We start from the raw sequence: 25,012 nt of genomic DNA on the forward strand, positions 1-25,012 counted from the left end.
TGAAATAAGCTACACACACGCATCAGCAGAATCATTGCAGGTTGGGCACACTTGTCAGTGAAAACACTCAAAAGAAAACAATGGATAAAATGTGTTGCACAGCAAATGACTTTATTGGCACTGACAGAATCTTCATCTCATCTTAATTAGATTGTCCAGGTTTTCAGAATGCTGCAGCAATATCCTTCCCAGGGCCAAAGGTTAGTGACACAGCTGCATGATACAGAAGAGATGCTGCATTACTCTGAAGATATACTTCATCAGCTGACGGCTGAAATTACCCAAACTCACAACCAGCACACTCTTGCATTTTAGTTTTGTTCAAGAAATTAGTATTGAATTGATTAAAAGAACTTCAGCTCTGTGCAATCTCCCAATTCTCATTTTACAATGGTTAGCTCTATAAACCAAGTTTTGTCAGATATTACCAGACATATCTATACAAAGTTGGACAAGTCAAACACCAAATTAAATTTTGATTTCATGAGTCCGAGAGCCACTACAGCACAGAAGGAGGCCATTCAATCCATCCAGTCCATGTAGAGCAATCTAGTCAGTCCCAATCCCCTCTCTACCCCCAAAAGCCTGCAAGCTTATTTCCCAAAAGAGCCCATCCAATTTCCTTTTGAAAGCATTGACCTTCCACCACCCTGATAGGCAGCAAGTTTCCAGGTCATTGTCACTTGCTGATGGTGGTTGAGGAGGAAGGCAGAATGGAAGGCAGAGTATTCTGAAGACCACAGATTTCTCATTTCATTGATTGCTTCACTATTTTTTTTTTCCTGACAGGTTACTTCAATTGGAAATCTGGAGAAGTGGGATTTCCCCAATCAAACTCATTCAAGAATGAGCTGTTCAGCGTTTGCATTGTTATACCTGCCATAGGCAAACCGTCTGTCCTTGTGATGATCACCAAACGTATCCCAGAGCCGCAAGGATACACTGACATCATCGACTACATCACGTGAACGCTCCAGAACCTATGGAAAAAGACCAATTTGATTCAGCCCATGAAGTGATTTTATGTAATTGAGATATCTTGGTTTAAAATGGTGTCCCCCCCACCCCCCATGCCATAACGACCAGCGCACGGGAAAAGAAAATAAGCTGTACATGTCTTCTATGAATGGTGTTGAAGTAGTTCAGGATGAAATGAAGGAGAGTGTTAGTTTAATTGGCATTCAACATGTCTGACCAATGTTGAGTGGCACTCAGCAAAGCCAACAAGATGCTGAACTGTATTGCCAAAATAGTGCAGTACAGTGGAGAAGTTGTGCCAAAAGTGCCTAACAATCTTGAATACGGCATCCAGGTTTGGCTGCCAAGACACAAGGAACACAAGCAAGCAGCGGGAACGGTGCAGAGAAGAGCTGCAAGGCTGATTCCTAATGATAAAGGTCTGAGGTGTCAGGTAAGGATTTATAAACAACCAGGATAGGAGGTGTCCGAGAGGTGATCTTGCAGAGATGTGAAAGATCGTTAAGGAAATGGAAAAGGTGTATCTGGAAAATTACTTTATGTGAAATTGAAAAAGAGTACGGCAAGGGAACAACACTTCCGTGAGAAAGTTACTTTGAGGATTGATGCCAGAAAATTTTATACGGTTGACTCTTCGTGACTTCAGGAAAACTAGGGATGGTCAATAAATACTGGTTTGCCAGCATCGCCCACATTCCAAAACAAATAGAAAACAAGAAGTTACCATACAGTACAGAATTCAAGGAAGAGTAGTGGAGGAGAATCTCAGGCTAATTTCTCTTTTACATAAAGCATATTTTTATGTCAATACGTGTTGGCCATTTTATGTTTGTATCTTGAAAACTTCCAACACCCACTTTCCAACAGAGATGACTGGGTATCAATCAGAAACAGGGACTCTGGCTATGATTGCCTCCTCTCCACACCCTGGGCTGCTGAGGCCAGTTGCTGGACTCCAGCTACCACCTGATCAAAGCTGACTAAACTCAGTATACTCGAAGGATCGACCCTCATACCTTTCATTCTGAATGGTGTACTAATGCATCAGCCATGCCTTTATAGAGACAGTGCTAATGATGCCATGATCCCCACTTTAATATGGAGAAGAAGAAAATAATGAATATCCATAAATTAAAATTAATATCAAAATTAGAGCCTTGATCTTCTAAAACCTATTGGTGATCTCCCAGTGTTTATGCTGAGTGGCCAGTGTGTCATTTTTAAACAGCTTAAAGCAGATGTTTATGAAAAAAGAGCTTGCATTTAGATCGTTCCTTTAATAACCTCAAAATGCTTTACAGCCAATGAAGTACCTTTGAATTGTAGTCACTGTTGTAATGTTGGAAACGCAGCTGCCAATTTGTGCACAGCATGCTCCCACAAACAGCAATGTGATAATGGCCAGACAATCTGTTTCCAGTGATGTTGGCTGAAAGATATATATTGGCCAGGATACTGGGATAACTCCCCTGCTTATCTGCACAATAGTGCCATGGGACCTTTTACATCCACCGTAGAGGGCAGACGTGGTCTCGGCTGAGCATTCCATCTGAAAGATAGCGCCTCACGCAGTGCAACAGTCCCTCAGCACCTGTGTGTCAGCCTAGATTATGTGCTCAGGTCTCTGACGTGGGCCTTGAACCCAAAACCTTCAGACTCTGGTGACAGCACTGCCGACCAACATATATTTCAAATGATAGTTCCTTTCATTTGCATTTCCCAGGCCATTCTCCTTTGTGCCAGAAACATAAATTATACTTCACGTCCTAGTGACAAAACAATTTCTGATGCTCCATGGTTTTCAGTGTTGGACAGATTTATTACAGTTATGAATAAAGCCTGAACACAAATCTACCCATGCGAGTGATAATGATTTGAATTACTGCACCATTTACCAGAACAAATTGAAGGTACAGTAGCTTTGTGAATCTGGTATTGGACTGCCAACCGAGAGGTTGAGAGTTCAAATTGCACCAAGGCCAAACTGAATTCACCAAATTGGATGAAAGGCCACTAACCTGACCCGCTAACTCTGTTTTTTCTTCTCCACAGGTGTTCCCTAACCTGCTGAGTAGTTCCAGCATTTTCTGTTTTTATTTCAGATTTCAAGCATCTGCAGTATTTTGCTTTGGTTTTCCAGTCATTTATATCTTGGAACCTTAAAAGTAACCGTCAACAACCGATATTTATATCGTGCCTTTCACTTAATAAAACGTCCCAAAGCGCTTCACAGAAGCATTGAAAAACAAAATTTGGCACTGAGTCACATAACGAGATATTAGATCAGATGACCCAAAGCTTGGAGAAAGAGGTAGGTTTTAAGGAGTGTCTTCAAAGAGGAAATCGAGGTAGAGAGACTGAGAGGTGTAGGGAGGAAATTCCAGAGCTTAGGGCCCAGGCAACAGAATCAAAGCAGCACTCCTGTAGAAAACCAACTCGTTCAAGATTATTATCCATGGAATGGGACCTGCCAGTCCTACCTACTCTGGCCTTCACAGAATGCAAGTCCTATCCTACATGGTCAACTCTCAATGCCATTGGACAACTAGAAAGGGCCTGATCCAGATTCCAAGCACAAATAAAAAAATTGCTGGAATGCTCAAGATGCACTTATTATGATATTTTCAATCTGAATGTCGTTCTGAGTTCATTTAAAATTAAATCTCCTGGTTTTTTCCCATCTGATAAGCATTTGTAGTTGATCATGTATCTGTATTTAATATCTCACTCCCTTTAATATCAGCAATCATAGAATGATACAGTACAGAAGGCCATTCAGCCCATTGTGCCTGTGCTGGATACAGCAGAAGATATTGACTGTTGTACAATAAACAGGAAATGCTGGAAATACTCAGTTGGTCAAGCAGCATCTGTGGAGAGAGGTCTTTTGACAGAAGTGACAAATATTCCAGATGTATCAGATTTTAAGCAAGTACAGAGGAAGAGAAAGCAATGAAGGGAGGCAAGATAAAAAGGTCTGTGATAGGGTGGAAGACAGGAGTGATTGAATGACAAAAGGGATGATGGTGCAAGTCAAAAAGAGGGTGGTCATGGGGCAAGTAACTAAAAGATGGGTCTGGAGAAGCGATACATGCCAAAAGCAGAATGATGACCAGAACCTGCTTTCCACAGAAACAGCAGTGGCTATGAGCTGAAATTGTTGAACTCAATGTTAAGTTTGGAAGGTTGTAAAGCACCTAATCGAAAGATGTAGTGCTGTTCCTCAATCGTCCATTCATAGTTAATACTTTTGTTTGTAAGCTCTGTTGTGTTTGTATTCATGGGATCTCACTTTCAAGTTCTTGGTAAAACGTTCCACAAAATTTCAAGTAAAAGAAACAAACACTCACATGCGCTCCTAGACACACACACACACACGGTAAGAGCGCTCTACAATCAACTTGGACTTATCTTACACAGGCTATACTGCAACATAAACTACTTACCTCTTGGCACACACGATACTGGTCAATAGCCCAGACTGTTGGTACATGAGTAGCCAGTAGCTGGTATTGTGTTAGGGTGGCATTACATGCTCTTGCACAGATAAGTCTGGTCTTTCCTACTGCATTGTCACCCACGACCACACACTTGATGGTTTCTACGTTTGGTCTTTCGTAGTCCATATTTGTAGCCATCAACCATGGGCTAGACATGATAAAGAGAATGATCATATTAAAAAAGATGCATAAACTGGAAAAGTTTAAAACTATGTTTCTTTTCTTCCCACCATGGAACTAAGTTTGTGGCACAGAAGGCCATTCGGCCTATCCTGTCTTTGCCAGTTCTGTATTGTAGCAATGCAAAAACCTATCCCACGGTCCTGCTTTCCCCACATGAGTCTCTTGAGCTGTACACACAAATTTGCTGCAAATTGTAACACTACGTGTGCTCTGATAATGAAAAGGAGCCATGATGTTTCCTACATTACAACAGTGAGTACCTTCTGAAGTACTTCATTGGTTGTAAAGTGCTTTGAGATGTCCTGAGGTTGTGAAGGGTGCTATATATCTATAAATGCAAGTCTTTGTTTATAAAATACACTTGATATTAGAAACAGACCTGAAGCAAATTGTCTTGAAATGAAGTTTTCTCAAAGCTCAAATACAGGTCAGTCGCCACTCAAGCTTCAATCTCAGAGCACAAATTAGCTTTTATTTAGACTATATATAGATTTTCCCTGTTAACTGATGCACATTGGTCCCTGGTAATATTGCAGCAATAATGTCACAAGGGAGGCTATGAATATCACCACACATAGCAGAGACATTGGTACAGTGCTCAAGCTGCAAGGAAAATGTAACTTCTTACTTACAAATAAAACAAACAGTGTGTAGTGTATGAAACTTTGGAAAGCGGAGAGTTCCAGACAGCAATATAATCTTAGGTGCCAGCTGCTATTTATAAATTGCACAACCATTAGTCAAGCATTTATTGGGCATACAAATCGTTCATGTATGAAGTATTTATCAAAGAATATTTTTCCAAATCCAATGTTAGCTTTCCTCATCAGTTATCCCTTTCTTCTGACTAAAGATACAAATGCAATTTTCCACCTGTTCAATTTACCGAGTGAAAAATTGGGAGCTACGAATCGCAGAGGCAGAATGACCCATCCGGGAGTATGGTGCACTGGACATCAGGCTCCATCACCCAAATACTAGCCTTGATTTCTTGACTGACTACCAGCCAAGCTAACTCTTCATCACATGCACACTTCCAACAGATGGATCAAGATCAGGAGCAGGAGAACCCGTTAGGGTTTTCATTGCTCCTGAATACAGGCATGTTTAGGCAAATTCTACAGCTTCTGCTGCCAATCCATCAGCTAACTCAATGCCGAGCAGGGATTGAAACTGGGAAGTTTTCAGGTCGACATGACTCAGGTGGTCATCGAATAAATTCACTGAGCCTTGGTGGGAGCCCTCACCCATTGGTTTATCATATTCACCATACATGTGAACCCAACCAGATGCATTAATGATGAAGTTACAGGCTAGTTTTATCAGCTGGACTCATGACTGCTGTTGGTATCATTGACCACAGGCTGGAATCACATTGGTACTTCCATGAGTGAACCATGGCTCAGTGGTAACATTCTTGTCTTTGAGGGGGTTCAAGTTCTACTCGAAGGACTTCAGCACAAAATAGAAGTTGACAATCCAGTGCTGCACTGTTGGATGTGCACCTTTTGGATGAGACATGATCAGCTGGATGTCAAAGATCCCAAGATAATTTTTTTGCACAACAGCAAGAGAATTCTCCCTCGGAACCCAGTCACCATTTATCCCTCAATCAACAATTAAAACTGATTATCTGGTCATTATCTCATTACTCTTTATGCGAGTTGACTGCTGTGTTTTCCACCTTACAACAGTGATTACATTTCAAAAGTACTTCATTGCCTGTGAAACACTGAGATGTCAGAGGTCATGGGAGATGCTGTATAAATGCTTGTCTTTCTTTTTTATTTACAGAGGGAATTAACAGACATTATTACACTCACTCACCTTCCATTGCAAGAACCCTGGGATTAGAAGCACTTGCCCACCCTGGGCTGGGAAGGGTTTTGTCTCTTTCGGATATCCACAGAAGGAAACAAATAGCTAAAAGTTGCAGTAAATGCACATATTACTATACTAGGCTTCTCTCTACTCAGCAGATCTTTGTCAGCCATCTATTTTTCATGTCTCTGAATGCAACACAGAAAGCTGAAGTCAAGTCCAAACTGGGCTATGATCTATTTATAGACACATCTGGAAAACTGGAGTGCTGTTGAATTTGTTTTGCACACCACACGTATCAGATCTAATTTCAGTTGCATTAGTGGCAGGCACAAGGCATCATAAGGCTCTCAGGTTTTCAGCTATTACATTAGCCAGTATCAGATGACATTATGAAGGACACTGCTGTGGCACATTAAACTGGTGCTGCATGCACTGTACAAAGTTGCAATCGTTTGTGGCTTTGCACTTGTAATTTCTCCCATCAATTAAACTCTAAGACTCTGCAATGCTATCTGGAATAGGATCAGAGAAACAAAGGAAGATGTGAAGAGAAGGGGGCAATTCAGCACCTCAAGTCCATTTTGCCATTCAATGAGATCATCACTGATCTGTGACCTAACTCCATGTACCGACCTTAATCTATATCCCTTCATACCTTTGGATAACAAAAATCTAGCAATCTCAGATTTAAAATTTACACTTGATCTGACATCAATTGCCATTTGTGGAAGTGAATTCCAAACTTGTACCACCCTGTGTGTGTAGAAGTGTTTCCTAATTTCACTCCTAAAATGCTTGACTCCAATTTTTAGACAATGCCCCCAAGTCCTAGACTCGCCAACCAATGGTAATAGTTTTGCTCCATCTACGCTATCTTTTCCACTTAATATCTCAAAAATTCAATCAAATCACACCTTAACTTTCTAAATTCTAGGGAATACAACAGTAGTCTGTGTGATCTCTCCTCTTAATTTAACCCTCGATGTTCAGGTGTCATTCTGGTAAACCTACTCTGCACTTCCAAGGCCAGGGATCTTTCCAACCGAATTAAAGTGTCAAGTAGAAGCCACATGCTCCCCAAAAGAAGGGAGAGAAAATCTGAATCACCCTCACCTGCCATGATCCACAATCTTGGTGTCAGCTGTGGCTCAGTGAGCAGCATGGGTTGAAGTCTGACTCGAGGAGACTTGTGAACATAATCTAGGCTGGCACTCCCAGTGTAGTGCTGAAGCTATGAGATTCAGTCCATGTGGGTCGGCTATTCAAGGTAGCGAGGTCAGGGAGGATTAGCGGGTGTGAGTATCAGTTACGTAAACTTGGAACCAGATTAGATATCAGGAGGGGCTTCTTTTTCACAAAGAGTTGCTAACTTCCAGAACAAGTTGCCGGCTCGTGCGGTGAATGCAAATTGATGGCAATCATTCAAAAGGGAGCTGGATGGGTTCCCGAGTGTGGACGTTAAGGGACGTGTCTTCCATTGATCATGATTAGATTAGATTAGAGATACAGCACTGAAACAGGCCCTTCGGCCCACCAAGTCTGTGCCAAACATCAGCCACCCATTTATACTAATCCTACACTAATCCCATATTCCTACCAAACATCCCCACCTGTTCCTATATTTCCCTACCACCTACCGATACTAGTGACAATTTATAATGGCCAATTTACCTATCAACCTGCAAGTCTTTTGGCTTGTGGGAGGAAACCGGAGCACCCGGAGAAAACCCACGCAGACACAGGGAGAACTTGCAAACTCCACACAGGCAGTACCCGGAATCGAACCCGGGTCCCTGGAGCTGTGAGGCTGCGGTGCTAACCACTGCCGCCACTGATCTTAGAGAACTACTTTGATCAGCTTCCGATCACCAAAACAAGTTGTGGTATTTTTCATTTTGAGGAAAACGAAACAAGACTTTCCTCACTGCTCACCCTTGATGTGCCACTTCCATACTCATTTACTACTGTTGAATTGGTAGGTTTAGAACAGGTTTCCATGTTGTTGACCAGTATATTCTGAAACTACCAAGTTCTGATTTGTTATTATTTTATCATGAAGAAATTTCAGACAATCAAAAAAACACAAGCGCAATGTGACAGTCGAGAGACGCACATTGTTGTACCATTTCGAGATTAACACATACGTGGGTCAATTTTTAGATCGGAAAATTAGTTCAGAAGAAAAATACTCAGGAAGCTGGAAATCCGAAATAAAAACAGGAAATGCAAGAAATGCTCAGGAGGGTCAGACAGCATCTGTGTGGAGAGAGAGGAGGAAAGAGTTGGAGAGACAAAGTTAACAGGCTGAATGTTCTCAAAGGCGGCTTTGGAGACAGGGCGGGGTGCATGGAAATTTTGATGGAATCATGTCGAATCAACTCTGCGACATGTCCCTTTTCCCAAGGTGGGCTCCCAGTGATGTCAAGTTCCTGCTCGGCAGCGGCAGGTAGCCAATTAGGGAACTTTACAGACCAATCAGTCCCGATTCTGGAAATGGATTGAAATATTCCCCAGGGCACACAGACCCCCTGCTGTGTTAGGAGCCGAGCAATGCAGTGGAGTTCACTGTGGGAGTTCCAAGAATCAAAACATTCGAGGCCTTTTATTAATTTTCCAGCAGTAAATCACAATGCTCAGCTGTCCCCAAGCAGAAGGCATGCCACTGCACCGCACTCACTTCCTGGAGACTGATGTACCTGCTGCAATGGCAGATGCTGCCCTCCACCTGAAGGTGCCTCTATGGCACAGCTGCTGCCCCTACTACTGACCACTCACACTGCAAAAGGAGGCTGGTGGCTATCTGCATGGGCCACACTGAACAGACCTCCTGATTCTGGAACTGACTGCCATCGTTAACTGGATGGGCTCCTGGAGGTAGCTTCTTAATTAGCTGCCTCCAGGAAGATCACTTCTGACATCCTGCTAGATTCCTGACCTGGAATTCTGGCCAACTTTGGGATCAGAACCCACGAGCAAAATTCATTCCAACAGACTCACAAATCAATGTCCTGTCACAGTTAGAAAAGGGGGTTGCTCGGTTTTTAAATTAGTATATGTTAAAATGAAATAAAAAATATAACAATTCAAAGTCACCATTCTGTTTTGGGACTTTTGTTTAAGCGAGTTGCTTCAAGGCAATGTCACCAATCTCGTTTCCAAACTGGAAACTCATGACTATCAGCATGGGATAATTTAATTGGCATTCAAAAAGATGTCAGCTTATAGTTAACAACTGGTAGGGAGTCAAAACTCTTGATGCATGTAGTGGTCATGTCACTAGACTAGTAATCCAAAAACACCAGCTCATGTTCTGGGGACATGAGTTCAAATCCCACCATAGCAGACAGTGAAGTTTAAAATCAATTAATAAATATGGAATTAAAATGGTGACAATAAATGATTGTTGTAAAAACCCATCTGCTTCACTAATGCCCTTTAGGGAAGGAAATCTGCCATCCTTACCTGGTCTGGCCTACATGTGACTCCAAACCCACAGCAATGTGGTTGACTGAAATGGCCAAACAAACCCCTCAGTTCAAGCGCAATTAGGGTTGGGTAATAAATGCTGACCTAGCCAGTGATGCCCACATCCCATGAACAAATAAAAAAAAAGTTACAGAAAAAGATGTTGTATGGTCTCTTAAAGAGTGATGTCCCTTTAAGAACTCAGTATGCTAATCAGTTGGAATCCACATACCTCACAATGTTGCTTAAGATAACACAAAGAAACTCATGACAGCAGATAGTACAGCGATTTTGTTGGCTTGGGCTTCTTAATCGTCAATATTTGGTGCCAGAGCAAGCTAACTCAAACAGGTCACCTTTGAGGTACGATTTTCTTTTTTGTTCATTTTCGGAAATGCACGCAAGGCTGGCATTTATTTCCTATGTGGATCCAACTATATGAATTGCTGAGCCACTTCAGAGGGCAGTTAAGAATGAACCACGTTGTTGTGGATTTGGAAGCACATCTCGGCCAGGCCAGCTCAGAAGGGTCGGTTTCCTTCCCAGAAGTGAACTAGATGGATTTTAATGATAACCCTTTGTCGCTTTTATTGATACTTTTTTCAGATCTTGTCAACTGAAGTCAAATGCTCAAACTGCCATGATGGAAATTGAACTCAAGTCCTCGGAATTGTTGTTCCAAGCCTCTGGATTACTAGTCCAGTTGCAGAACCAATTAAATGTGATCATATCTGTCACTCTAATTATCAACAAGAACCTGCACTTGATAAAAATTCAAGGATGAGCAAGAACTGGGCCATTTGTATGTCCATGTCTTTGATTCAATACAGCAAAACGTCACATCACCATTATAATCCAGCGTAACTAATAGTCAGCCAACTGAGTCTTGATAAGACAACCAAAGGTGACTGAATATGTTATCACCATCTGGAACCACCTGCCGATTTCAAAGTGCATCAACTCGCCTCCGTAAGCACTCATACACACAGGCACCCACACAATCAGCTGTTCACACATACAGATTAGAATTATACATGGAATGCTCTGCATCTCATTTCTCCCCACCCTCCCACCTCTTTGAATTCTCTTCCCTGCTCTTCTAATGGCAATAATTTCACACACGCCAGACAATGTCTGGAATCTCACCCAGGTGAGAAACAAGATACAATATTGGAAGACTATTCCTGGGGTGTCAAAGCCATACCCCAATCCTTTCCACATTGACACTTGTCAACAGGACTCATTGGATAGCAATCAGGTTTCGAAGCCTTACACATTTTTACCCTCTCTTACCCAGCAGTTTGGAACTCTAACTGCAGTACTCATACTCACAACTCAGAAAGGGCATCATTTATTTAAAAATGATATCGTGCTCGAAACTCGCTTTGGGAGGTCCTGCTCGACAGACAGTATTGAATGGGCCACCTTTTCTACCTCCTGTAGAACTGACTATGATGCGGGGAATACAATAGGCATCCCATGCGATCCTGCCTAGACAGCATTGCTACGCAGTCAAATTGGTAGCCCTTAAGAGCTGATTGCTTCTTCCCACAGTCACATTTTCTTCCAAGCACCATTTTCGCTTTCAGTGGCAATCAGGTTGGGGGATTTCCTGTGAATGGACTTTGCTCCTCATGATCTGAAAGCTACATTCGTTTTACAGTCTACCTTTGCAGCTGATATATCACCCTGAACCAACAATGGTTTAGTCGGGTTTGAAAACAACCAGTATCACTCAGAATGGTTCTCTCCTTTTCTAGTGCTTGGGACACAAAAGGAGTCATATTTCCTTTGTGCAAAAAGTTCTGATGTGTGCTCTGTTTCTTCCTTAGAATAGAACACAAGCTTATCACTTTCAAACCCACAGACTATCGCCTCCTGTTGGTTATTTTGGCATACCAAGGATTGGCCTGGATATGCCCAAATCTGCTGCACTGGAAACATGTCGGGCAGAGCCCTACTAGTTTATCCCCTGGGTTCCTTGTTTTAAAAGCTGGAGACTGGTCAGGTTCGCCTTCCCTGCTCTCCTTTTCTCTCGAGCCTATTTCTACTTCCTCTGCATCCTTGCGATCTCTCCCAAGCTTCGATGAGTTACTCAACCCAAATTTATTCAAAATTAGTAATTTATGTATTAATTCATAGTCATCAGCCATTTTAGCTGCTTCTTTTACTCTTGTGACTCTTTGTTCTTCGATGTGGGTTCTTACGGTACTTGGGATGCTATTTTCAAACTCTTCCAACAACAACACCTCTCTCAAATTTTCCTAGGAGGGTTCTAGCTTGAGAGATTGTATCCTGCCATCAAAAGCCATATGATTCTTTCAAATTCAATGCAAGTCTGTGTGGGTCTTTTCTAGGTGTGTCAGAATTTGTGTTTTTGTGCATCCTGTACCAGCTCATCTGCATTAAGAATTGCAGGTTTAGCTTATTCATAATCAGAGGAACTTTCTTCTGATAACAGGGAAAAGGTTTCACGAGCCCTATTCATAAACTTGGCTTGTCAGAGGTGAGCCGAGAATTCTTTCGGCAATTTTAGCCCAGTGGCTGGATTCTCAAATGAGATAAAGTATGACTCAACCTCAACTGCATTAAATTGTGCCACTAGTCTTGAGTGTCCGAGCACATCAAAGTTTTGCTCTGAATTAGGGATAAGGTTTGATTGACAAGCAGCATTCTCATTTTGAGTTTGCAGTCTCTGACACTCAAAACTTCTTGCCACTTCCTTTCTTTGCATCTCCCTTTCCTCTTTTTCCTTTTGAAACTCTCTTTCCTCTTTTTTCCTTTTGAAGCTGAAATTCCCTTCCTTACTTTTGAAGTTGAACCTCTCTTCCTTTTTTCATCTGTAACTGTCTTATAGCTAGAATTATTTTTTCAGACTCTGATTGTAGGCTTTCTTCCTCCACTTCACGGGCAAGTTTAAAATGGTTGGCTCGACTTTTCACCAGTTCAGGTTTGTTTGCTTTTTCTCTGGAGGTGATTCTCACCTCTGCAGCTAAGCTTTTAAATCTTCAACATTCAGTTTGTTTAAGTTATCACGGAAAATCTCTCCCTGCTCTACAAACTCCTGAGCATTAAATGTGGCCGTCTCTTTTGTTTCTAGCACGGTATTGTGTGATGGAGCATCCACAACCCTCTGGGGGAGAGAATTCCAAAGATTCACAACCCTTTGAGTGAAGTAATTTCTCCTCATCTTCGTCCTAAATGATTGGCCCCTTATCCTGAGACTGTGCTCCTACGTTTTCGATTCCTCGACCAGCGGAAATAATCTCTCAGTGTCTACTCCATCCAGCCCGTTTAGAATTTTATATGTTTCAATGAGATTACCTCTCATTCTTCTAAACTCCAGAGAATACAGGCCCAATTTATTCAGCCTCTCATCATAGGACAACCCCCTCATCTCAGGGACCAATCTAGTGAAACTTCGCTGCACTGCCTACAATTCAAGTATATCCTTCCTTAAATGTGGAGACCAAAACTGCACACAATACTCCAGATGTGGTCTCACCAAAACCCTGTACAATTGTAGCAATACTTCCTTATTCCTGTACTCAAATCTCCTTGCAATAAAGGCCAACATGCCATTTGGCTTCCTAACTGCTTGTTGTACCTCATGTTAACTCTGTGTTCCTTGTACAAGCACACTCAAGTCTCTTTCAACATCAACACTTACAAGTTGCACACCTTTGAAAAAAAATACTTCTCTATTCTTCCCAGTGCATAACTTCACACTTCCTACATTATACTCCATCTGTTGCCCACTCACATAACCTGTCTATATCTCTTTGCAGCCTCTGTGTCCTCCCTACAGCTTACCTTTCCACCTGCCTTTGTATCATCAGCAAACTTAGATGCAGTCCTCTCTGTCTCTTCATCTAAGTTATGAATATACTTTGTAAATAGCTGAGGCCCCAGCACTGATCCTTGTAGCACTCCGCTATTTAATGCCTGCCAACTTGAAAATCCCCAGTTTATGCCCACTCGTTGCTTCCTGTATGTTAACCATTATCCATGTTAATATATTACCTCCAAGTCCATGAGCCCTGATCTTGCCAATTAACCTTTTGTGTGGCACCTTATCAAATGCCTTTTGGAAATCCAGGTATACTACATCTACTGGTTCCCCTTTATCTATCCTACTAGTTGCATCCTCAAAAAGCTCTAATAAATTTGTCAAACAGGATTTCCCTTTCATAAAACAATGTTGACTTGTTCCAATCATACTGTGCTTTTCTGTGTGCATTGTTAAGACTTTCTTTATAATAGATTCCAGCATTTCCCCAATGACTGATATTAAGCTAACTAGCCTGTAGTTTCCTGTTTTCTCTCTACCTGCTTTCTTTAAAAGCTATGTAACATTTGGCAACTTGCAATCTGATGGGCCCATTCCCGAATCTAAGGAAGTTTGGAAAATCTGCAGCTATCTCTTTTAGAACCCTAGGGTGCAGGCAATCACATCCTGGAGATTTGTCAGATTTTTGTCCCTTAAGTTTCTTCAATACTTTACTCCAACATTAATTTCCTCACTTTTTTTAGCCCCCAGGTTACTGCCTATTTCTGGTTGGAACTTGTGTCTTCTACTCTGAAGACAGACACAAAATATTTATTCAATGCCTCTGCCATTTCCCCATTCCCCACGATAATTTTTCCTGTCTCTGTTTCCAAGGGTCCAATGTTCACTTTAGCTACTCTCTTCCTTTTGATAGACCTAGAAAAGCTCTTACAATATGTTTTTATGGCTAGCTTACTCTCATATTCCATTTTTTCCTTTTTTATCAACCTTTTAGGTGGTCCTTTGCTGGTTTCTAAAACACTCCCAATCCTCAGACTTGCTACTCTTTTTTGCAACATTGTAAGCCGTTTCTTTTAATCTAATACTATCCTCAACTTCTTGAGTGAGCCTCGGATGGGTCTTTTTGGCTGAGTTTTTCTTTTTCATAACAATGTATTTTTGTTGAACATTTTGGATTGTTTCCTTAAAGATTTCCCACCATTCATTTACCGCCATACCTTTTAGTCCATTTACTCAACTTACCTGAGCCAATTCTCCCCTCATACCTACGCGATTGGCTTTCAGGTTAAGATTGTTGTTTGTGATTGGAGCATGTCACTTTCAAACTTAACATGGAATTCAATGGTATTATGATCACTGTTTCCGAGTAGATCTTTGACTATGACATTTCTAATTAACCCTGTTTCATTATACAATACTAGATCTAAGATAGCTTTATCCCCAGTTGGCTCCACAACTTATTGCTCCAAGAAACTGAAAGTCAGTTGCTTATTGATCAATACACCTTCTGCCAAAATTGCAACCACATCCACTCATGCATTCGCTTGCACATACACACGCACACAGAAACAGATGGAGAAGGGAAAGAGGAAGGTGGTTTTAATTGGGGGAGAAACCTGTTGATTTCTCGAGAATCAAGTTCTAGATGGATGAGATGATTGTAGATTTCTCTCTTGATTGAAGGTTCTGTTGAAGACGGTTACTTCTAGCTCTCACTGTTGTATACTATCAATGTCAGATTTTTTCCAGCAGGGCACTGTGCTCCCTGGCTTGGCTGCAACTCAAGCTGCTCAACCTTCGGGGCCAGTCTCCTTCTCTCTATCTGGCTGTCATTTTTTTAAGGCATCATTTCTCACCTCCTGGGAGGAGACCTTCTCCTCTCTTCCCCATGGTGATTGCACAATGGCCCAGGACGTGGCTACTTCACACCTCCTTTGTTTCGGAAGAAGGCATTCAGTTCTAGAATGTTTTTAGGATAGGTGTAAGATGGGTTTTATTAAGAACTTTTGGCTTTGAAGATTTGTCCTTTGTCTCTGTCAGCCAGTTTGAATACACAAAGGGCCAATCCCCTTGCCTTCAATGGCCATTTTGGACCATTGTTCACTTTTTAAAAGAAAAGTTCATTATTTAAAGACAAAGTCCATTTTCCATCGCTCTTCAGAGTTGGTTCATGATTCTTGTATCATCGCACTTCATGACAGAAATCTGAGCTCTGTGGTTGGACTAGAAATTCGCACGCCCATGTGTAACATGGCATTGTGAAAAGACTTGCCTCTGTATTGTTTTAAGTATTGCATCTTTGATGTGAGTTACTGCTTCTAAGTATTATTCAGTCTGTCAATGACTGTTGATTTTAGCCACGACATGTTGGTCGAACAGCATGGCATTTTCCCTCTTTGAATATGTTGTGGGGCTTTTCATATGACATCAGATGTATTATGCCCTGGCCAATGTTTATGTCTCAACCAACATTACTGAAACAGATTCAAGAGGCTTTCCTTGGTCTGGGAACTGAAAAGTAAGAAACAAAGACCAGCAGACAGCTGCACAGCCGAGAGAGAGAGAGAGAGAGAGAGAGAGAGAAAGAGGGGGCCAAGTGAACTGTTTTCTCGGGAAACAGCTGCTCTCAGATCACCGATCCGGCAAAAGGTTGCTAATATTTTAACCCTGTTCGATGGCTCGAGGTTTGCGGAGGAGAAAAGACCAACGGGGTCACCAGAGGATGCCTTTTTGATGCAAGTCCAGTCAAATGTGTTCAGAAAAGGTGAGCGAAGAGGACGTTGGCTTTGTGAAGGACACTGGGAAATCCAAACTATTGCAGCTGGGAGGAGTTTGGGACTTTTAACTGCAAGGATACCTTTTTCAATGAGAACACTGTGTAATGTATAAATACAAGTGTGATAATAAGTTAATGGGAAATACCTTTCTCTGTAATTTAGTGTATTAGCTACCTCCTAGGTACTGTTCAGTTCATGTTGATTTTTAGTTTAGTTGTTACACTAATAGTCTTCAAACATGAAATCTTGTCGGACAAGATTTCAATCAGTCTGGGAAGCTCATATCTCTCCTTTTAAAGTTGGAGATCTCTAATGAGGTTGGAAGAAAACGTTAACTTTGTTTCTCTCTCCACAGATGATGCCTGACCTGCTGAGTAGATGGTGGCCGAGTGATAATGTCACTGAACTAATAATTCAGAGGTCCAGATTAATATGCTGGAGACATGGGTCTGGATTTTACCAGCCCCGCGACGTCAGGGGTCGTGGTGGGAGGTCCCGGACAATACTTCTGGTAGAGGCCCGCCATGGGCATTTTACCAGTGGCGGCCCCCACCCGCACCTGGTTGGTGACAGAGCCTTAATTTAAATATTTAAATAAATTATAATGAATGCATAAACACTTGCCTTGTTGTGATGGCCGTCCCATGTAAACATTCCAGCTGGTGACCGGAACTCCCGCGCCTTTGGATCTTCGTTTGGAGATCCGAGGTATAATACTGGTGGGGGGGGGGGGGGGGGGGGGAAGCTGGAGGGAGAGGAGTGAGGTTTTCAGGGCTGGGGGTGGGGGAGTAGGGTAAACTCCTCCTATTGGTAGCGGGGATGGTGGGAAGGGGTTGAGGGTCAAAGGATTTAAAGTTCGGGTTGGTGGGGGGGGGGGTGGAGGTGGGGAAGTTCAGGATCTGAATATAAGTTTTTTTTGGAGGGAGAGGGCAATTTATATATAGATAACTCATGGAGGGGGTGGGGGTGGAAGGGCAGGGCGGTGGTGGGAGAGGGGATTCAAAGTTGCATTAACATTTTATTTTTATCTCCTGGAGACCGGGACTTAAAAAAATTTAAATGTAACTGAAGAGCTTGAAACCCTTTAAAAATGGTGTCAGCGCCTGTGCAGTGGTACCAGACGCTGTTGCCAGGCACAGAATGGCTGCCCCCCTCCATGTCATCGGGGTGGGCGTTCTGCCCCCGACATGTCAATGAGCCACTTATTACAGCAGCTCCGCGGCCCACATCTCACACGCGCGCCACGCCTCTTCTGAAGCTCGCCACCGCGATTGGCGGGGAGCTTCAAAAATTCAGCCCATGGATTCAAATCCCACCATAGCAGCTGAACTCTGAGTAATCTGGAATTGAATGGTAGTTTCAATAATAATGCCATAAAACTGTTGACAATTGCATCTGGTTCACTCGTGTCCTTCAGAGAAAGAAATCTGCAGTCCTGACCTGCTCTGGCCAACATGTGGCTGCAGACCCACAGCAATGAGGCTGATCCTTCAATGCCCTCTGAAATGGCCTAGCAAGCTGCTCAGTTCATGGGCAAAAAATGCTGGCCTTGCCACAGCTGCCACTTAACAGCAAAAAATTCTGAGCATTTACTGTTTTTACTTCAGAATTTCAGCTGCATTTTGCTTTTGCACTGATGGAAACTATTTTTAGCTACTTTTTTGACTGTGAATGCAGAACTGCTGGGAGTGAGGTTGCGGGGGGAGCGGAGAGAAGGAAACCTAAACATACAGACTAAAGCTTTATAAAAATAACATGTTGAAAGTATTAACTACATTTTGAAGCACAACGTCGTACATCACAGAGCACAACTCAAGATTCAGATACAATTCAAATTCATCTAAGAGTTAACTGGTCCCAAAGCTTCTCTTCAGCTGAAATTAGTACAGTCTCTTAAGGATTGAACGACGCAAGTACAGAGCACAGGCACAGTAGAACACAAACATATCAAAACATAGAGTTCAATGAAGTGGGCTAGAAGGAGGCTCGTGTGCAGCACAAATACCAATACAGACCTATTGGATCAAATGGCCTGTTTCTGTCCCATTAATTTGATGTAATTCTGCATAAAACAACAAGGTCCTGAAACAAGGTCCTCAGGCTCATCTGAAATAACTTCTCTTTACTATTTTAATACAGGCATGAACCCATTCAGTTTAGACGAATTAACTCCTGCGCTAAAAAATTGGAGAGAAGAATTTGTTTGTCATGTGTTTGCCTGGAATAATCACAGAGTGCAATTTCAGAATCTGCTGTTCAAACTTGGTTAAAGAACATCGAAAGAAGTCTCTCTCAGGTGAGCTCTGCAAGAGGCTCCACTTTATAAACTTCATATCTACCTTTAACCTCCTGATTTATGCTGACATCAAATTAATAGATGATATACTTCTATTGAATAATTGAATGAAGATAGATATTCAGAAAGAGTGACTTTCTTTGAATTGATCCAGATAATAATGAATAATATGAGATGATATTGTACTTTGAACATGAAAGCCTGTTTCATATTTTTGAAGATAATCAAACCTGCAAGGCTTGATACTGATTCCTGCTCCCTCCGTGTACATGCTTCATTTATTTACTTTTATTTTCAGGAGACGAATTTTTTTTTATTCGCGAATGGGATGTGGGCGTCACTGGCTAGGCCAGCATTTATTGCCCATCCCCTAATTGCCCTTGATAAGGTGGTGGTGAGCTGACTTCTTGAACTGCTGCAGTCCATGTGGGGTAGGTACACCCACAGTGCTGTTAGGAAGGGAGTTCCAGATTTTGACCCAGCAACAGTGAAGGAACGGCAATATAGTTCCAAGTCAAGATGGTGTGTGGCTTGGAGGGGAACTTGCAGGTGATGGTGTTCCCATGCATCTGCTGCCCTTTTCCTTATAGGTGGTAGAGGTCGTGGGTTTGGAAGGTGTTGTCTAAGGAGCCTTGGTGCATTGCATCTGGTAGATGGTGCACACTGCTGCCATTGTACGTCGGCGGTGGAGGGAATGAATGTGTGTGGATGGTGTGCCAATCAAGTGTGTTACTTGGTCCTGGATGGTGTCGAGCTTCTTGAGTGTTGTTGGAGCTGCACCCATCCAGGCAAGTGGAGAGTATTCCATCACACTCCTGACTTGTGCCTTGTAGATGGTGGACAGGCTTTGGGAAATCAGGAGGTGAGTTACTCACCGCAGGATTCCTAGTCTCTGACCTGCTCTTGTCATCATGGTATTTATATGGCTACTCCAGTTCAGTTTCTGGTCAATGGTAACCCCGAGGATGTTGATAGTGGGAGATTCAGTGGGATGTGGGGTATATATTGTGATGCACAAGGCATAAAAGATGGGTGCAGCAGGCTGAACGGACCAGAGGGTCTTTTCTTGACCAATCGTTGGTCATAGATTTCTACGTTTGTAATTTGTTAGGATGTTGGCTGCATAATGGGGTTACATGTAACAGTAAGTTGGGCAGTTTGTTCATTAATGTCTCTCCAAGCTGCAGCAAAAATACAGCAGGATGAGGTGGTTTTAGGAGAAGTACTTAACGTTTCCAGAATGGGAGTACAGAAGCTAAGTATATGACAGTTTCATGTCTGTGGGCGTAGAAGTAGCACCCTGTGGTGCCAATCAACAATCCCAGCTGTCAGTCCCTGACTTCATCTCTTTTGCATTTCTACCCAAATGTTTCAAATCCCACACGGTAAGTTCAAAAGACCAAGACTTGGTCATTGAAGTGGCAACAAGTAGCTTGACATCAGTCACAATGGACTTGAAAACTACACAAAAGTTGACCGGACACTACTTTGATTTCTGTCCCAGTCTTCAACACAAGTGCTGATTCTGTATAACGTCACAAATCAGAGGTTCAGTTTGTAGCACTCTCACTCTCAGAAGGTTGTGGGTTCAAGTCTCACTCAAGGACAAAAGCAGAAAGATCAAAGCTGACACTCCAGTGCAACACTGCGTGAGTGCTGCACTGGTGGAGGTGCTATCATTAGGATCAGATATTAAATTGAGGTCCAGTCTGCCCTCTCAGATGTATATAAAAGGTACCATAGCATTATTTTGAAGAAGATCAAGGGAGTTATCCCTGGTGTCGTAGTCATTAATTATCCTTCAATCAATATCACAGAAACAGATTGTCTGGTCAATATCTCATTGCTGTTTTGGGAGCTTTCTGTGCGCAAAGTGGCTGCTGTATTTCCTACTTTCAAAAGCGCTTTGGGAGGTCTCGTGCTCGTGTAAGGCACTATATGATTGCAAGGTTATGTTTCTCTTTCGATAAATTGATATATGTTGCTGAATAAAACTCCAATAAATAGCAAGGTGAATTTATGTACGACAGTATTTGGAAAAATAACACGTGACACACTCTGATAAAAGAGCTGACTTCAAAAGTGATGTCATTAAGTTTTCAGGTCATGCCATCAGCCCCAAACAATATTTTCTTTGGCACATTTGTTCTCTAATTCAAATTTTGATTTAAGTATCTGATTTATCACAGAACATCTGATGGAGGAAGGTGACACTGGCTGTGAAATTATTTTTGGTCTAATGTGCCATTCCATTATCAAGTGGCATGCCAGGTGACGGCAAATATATTACAGCCGAAAAATCAAAGATTCCTATCTATTGGGAGCAGTTTCAGTCAGTGTCCACGAGCCAGCTGTTGCATAACATCTGCAAAGAGCTGCGAATAATTCACCTGTGCTCTTGGACCACAATCCAGGAATTTTACATGACATAAACTGTGAATTACAAAGGAGTTGTTTTTCTCATGAGAGAAATGTTAACAGATTTGATGGCAAAAATAGGATCTTTTTCTCAGTTGCAAGATATTTTCATGATTGAAAGCCTTGAATTATGATAGTGTGGAGAAGCAATTTTCCTGAAAGTAATTGACATACTCCCCGAGCAGTTTTAACCTGATTTGTCCGTCAGGAATCCCAAGCCATTGGACAGCAATATTGGGCAAGGTGTAAAACTAGTGCTCCTCCCAATCCCATGAGTTTCTCATCTGGGGAGTTCGCAACAAGAACTTATGTTGACATTTAACATCATAAAACGTCTCAAAACAGTGTTATCATACAAATTTGACACGAGCCCCAAAAGGAGACACTAGGTGAGATGACAAAAAGCTTCGTCAAAGAGTTAGGTTTTAAGGAGCATCTTAAAGGAGGAAAGCCAGGTTGAGAGGCGGAGAGGTTTAGGGAGGGAATTTCATAACTTAAGGCCCAGGGAGCTCAAGACATAGCCAACTGTGGTGGAGTGATTAAAAATCAGGGATGATGAAGAGGCCAGATTTAGAGGAGTGCAGATATCTCAGAGAGTTGCGGGGCTGGAGGTCATTACAGAGATAGGGAGAGGCAAGGACACAGAGGTATTTGGAAACAAGGAGGAGAATTTTAAAATCAGGATGTCACTTGACTGGGAGCCAATGTAGGTCAGTGAGCACAGGGGTGATAGGTGAATAGGACTTGGTGCAAACTAGGACATGGGCAGCAGAGTTTTGGATGACCTCAGAGAAGAATGCAGGAGACCAGCCAGGTGTTAAGTGAAAATGATCCCGAAACTGTAAGCACTGAAGTCCTCAGTTTGAAATTACTATGCAATTCATCTGGCTGTACAGAAGATAACTCATTCCTTTCGATACAGAGTTCCAAAATAGCTTCTTTCAGCTTTGATCTAATCCAAGCAGGTATATCATATTCAGCCTCAAATAACTTCACGTTTATTCAAACTTGCCTCCAGGAGTATTCTGGAAAATTACAAATACAACAGGCCAAGTATCGAACTTGGGAGTTTCCTAGCCTGCCTGGCTATACCCTCTGCTGGGTTGTGTGTTAACTGCCTGAAATTAACGATTCAAACAAAAGTTTGTGTTTTGTTATAATTCAGATGAGTTTTTCATTATTATCTCATGTCCTTGTTCCAAAGACTGAGAAATATGTGGTGGACACTAACAGGACCACAGCTACCTGAGCAGGGGAGTGTCTCCTGGTGTCCTGCCCAATTATTATCCCTTCAGCATCAACAAAACAGATTACCTGGTCCTGTACCCCATTGCTTTTAGTGGGATTTTGTGGCAGTGCCCAAGTTGGCTGCCAAATTTCCCGATATTTCAACAGTAACCGCACTTCAAAAAGACTTCACTGGCTTTCAAGTGCTTTGGTCATGAATGGTGCTGTACAAATCCAACTTCTTTCATTTCCTTAATCTTAAGATTGCTGACTAAGTCACATTGCATATTTTCCCTTAATCCATCCCAATAAAGCCTACTTCGCAAAAATTTCTACTTCATAGCTCAATAAAATCACAGCGAGAAATTATATTGCAGGATACCCTTCAGGGAAGAGATCCTGCCACCCAGACTTGCATGTTATTCCAGTCCCATGCAAAGCAGTTGCCTCTTAAAACTCTCAGGGTTGGGTCATCAATACTGCCTTACCAATGTCACCCACACCCTAAGAACAAATAAAAGAGATTGCTGAGCAAAACTGTGCATGTGGATCCCGTGGAATAACACGACTGGGCTCATCTGTGACACTCTCCGTAGTTTGTTCGCCTCTTGATAGTCAAATATTGAGCCTCAGACACATACACACACAGAGGCCACTTGAGCCAGACAATACTGACTAGTCGGACTGATAATAAGGGAGTGAACGCTTTCAAGAAATTTGGTGGTGCGGTAAGAAAAGGCCCACTGTCAGATTAAAACTTGCATCTTGGACAGTAGTATTGCAGGGACACAGGAACAGGAGTCGGCAATTCACTCCCTCCAGCTTATTCAATTCCATTGCGGCTGATATATCCCTGATCACTCTACGTCTCAAATACAAGTCAAATCGGTGTCACTCGATTACAATGCTTTCGAATTTTTGTCCAAAGCTGAATCTTTAAGGATTACTGATTTGCTACATTTTTACAATGGATGCTTTATGTTCCAGCATGTGAATCATTCCGTGTTGAGTCATTTGCTAAAACTGCTCTGACTGGCGTTTGAAATATGCAAACAGTAATAAAGGAACTGAGTTACGTCAACTGTTTTGTTTTTTTTTGGTCTGGGACGCGTGGTTTTACAATGGAAATATTTACTCGCATAGTTTCTGAAGTTTAGTATCTTATTTGTATGGATTTAAATTGAAATTAAGGCTGAGACACAAGTGCACTGCTAAGTATGGGATCAAAATTCAATTGCAGTCTATTTCAACCTTGTTTGCTCTAATCCAATATTCCAATAACGTGTGATTGTACTAATTTATCACATGGTGAGATATGGAGATATGATCTCTCAAGTCCATAATTCACAATCGTCATTCTTTCCTTACCCACACAGACACAAAAAGCAAGATTTAAAACTACTTCTGAAGAGTTGCGTTATTAATCCCTCCCATGAAACTGGACAAAGTGGTGGTCTGCAAGAGTTAGACACCTGCAAGAGATATTCGGCAACAGTTGGGGAACAAGAAGTAGCGAATGTGAAGGTTTTAACCTCTTTTCGGAAGAAGCGAATTATTAATTCCCTCCCGTAATACGACACAAGTCTCTTGCCGGTCTCGAATATTTCAAACTCAAACAGGAGATATTCGGCCAGGGCAGGAAAGCAGGAACAGCGTCACATGCATGCAGTGCTGCGCGGGGAGCCTCGATCCATCGCCCAGTTCCAAAGAGATCTACCCAGCCCTCAACCTCTGTGCACAGAGATATTCTGGTTTGTACTTATGGCAGAATCCTTATCCCTATTCCTGTTACCAGGACAACCTGCTCAATTTGGCCACTGATGTGCCCGGACAGCCTCTTGACAGAGAAAGAAAATGTACCTTTCCGAATATCGAAACAAAGAGAATTATATATATATATATACACACACATACATACAGGCAGACAGCAGGAAAAAAGAATGAAATTCAAAACGCACCGTTTTAGATGGTAAATCTTCCTTCAATAAGGAAGTGGATTCTTTTCGCCTCCTCCTTCTTCAGTGAATGGCGGGTATATTGGTCATAGTATCCATTTGAAGAGTGTATCAATTAAAAACAAATAACTCGACATTGTACAAAATGAATGACTTCACGCTGTAAAACAAAACATAAAAACGATCGCGCAACAAATCAAATTCATTGAAGAAATCATGTTTCCGCAGAAATAAAGAACCCTGCGGATAAATATCGAATAAAAGGTATTAAATCAAGTGGAGATAATGGCTGCAAATAGATTAAATAAGATCATTTTTCATTGAAACCACCCGCTAATTCGGCTAACACTGCAGCTCTTGCTTCATTCATAAAAATAAAAGGACTCTGCAGCGAACAGAGTGCAAGACGCTGCAAGGAACTGAGCCCGCCTCCTCGGGCCGTTTCCATTGGCTCACTCACCACCCTACCTGCACTTCGTCACAATGGCTTTTCTCCCCAACCACACTGCCGATTGGTTCACGTCCACGTCTATCATTTGACGTTCGTCAGCACCGGAAGGGCAGGACCCCCGCCTCCCCCAAAATAACCTGAAAAAAAA

The 25,012-nt window shown here is 42.1% G+C and overlaps 1 protein-coding gene across 6 annotated transcripts in view; it reads right to left on the reverse strand.

The window, feature by feature from the left end:
* The window catches only part of LOC137357252 (rho-related BTB domain-containing protein 2-like), a 68,965-nt gene extending 44,195 nt beyond the window's left edge, over window positions 1-24,770 (reverse strand). For all 6 annotated transcript variants that reach the window (XR_010971158.1, XM_068023447.1, XM_068023446.1 and 3 more), the window contains exons 1-3: window positions 24,417-24,770; window positions 4,425-4,626; window positions 877-980 (exon numbers count right to left, since the gene is read on the reverse strand). Coding sequence is in view for 5 of the 6 variants with exons in the window: in XM_068023447.1 (XP_067879548.1) it covers window positions 877-980; window positions 4,425-4,616 (296 nt within the window). In the remaining variant the exon portion in view is untranslated. The remainder of the gene's footprint in view (window positions 1-876; window positions 981-4,424; window positions 4,627-24,416) is intronic.
* Between the last annotated feature and the right edge of the window lie 242 nt (window positions 24,771-25,012).

This window comes from Heterodontus francisci, chromosome 47, assembly GCF_036365525.1.
Source record: "Heterodontus francisci isolate sHetFra1 chromosome 47, sHetFra1.hap1, whole genome shotgun sequence".
Classification (NCBI taxonomy): Eukaryota; Metazoa; Chordata; class Chondrichthyes; order Heterodontiformes; family Heterodontidae; genus Heterodontus; species Heterodontus francisci.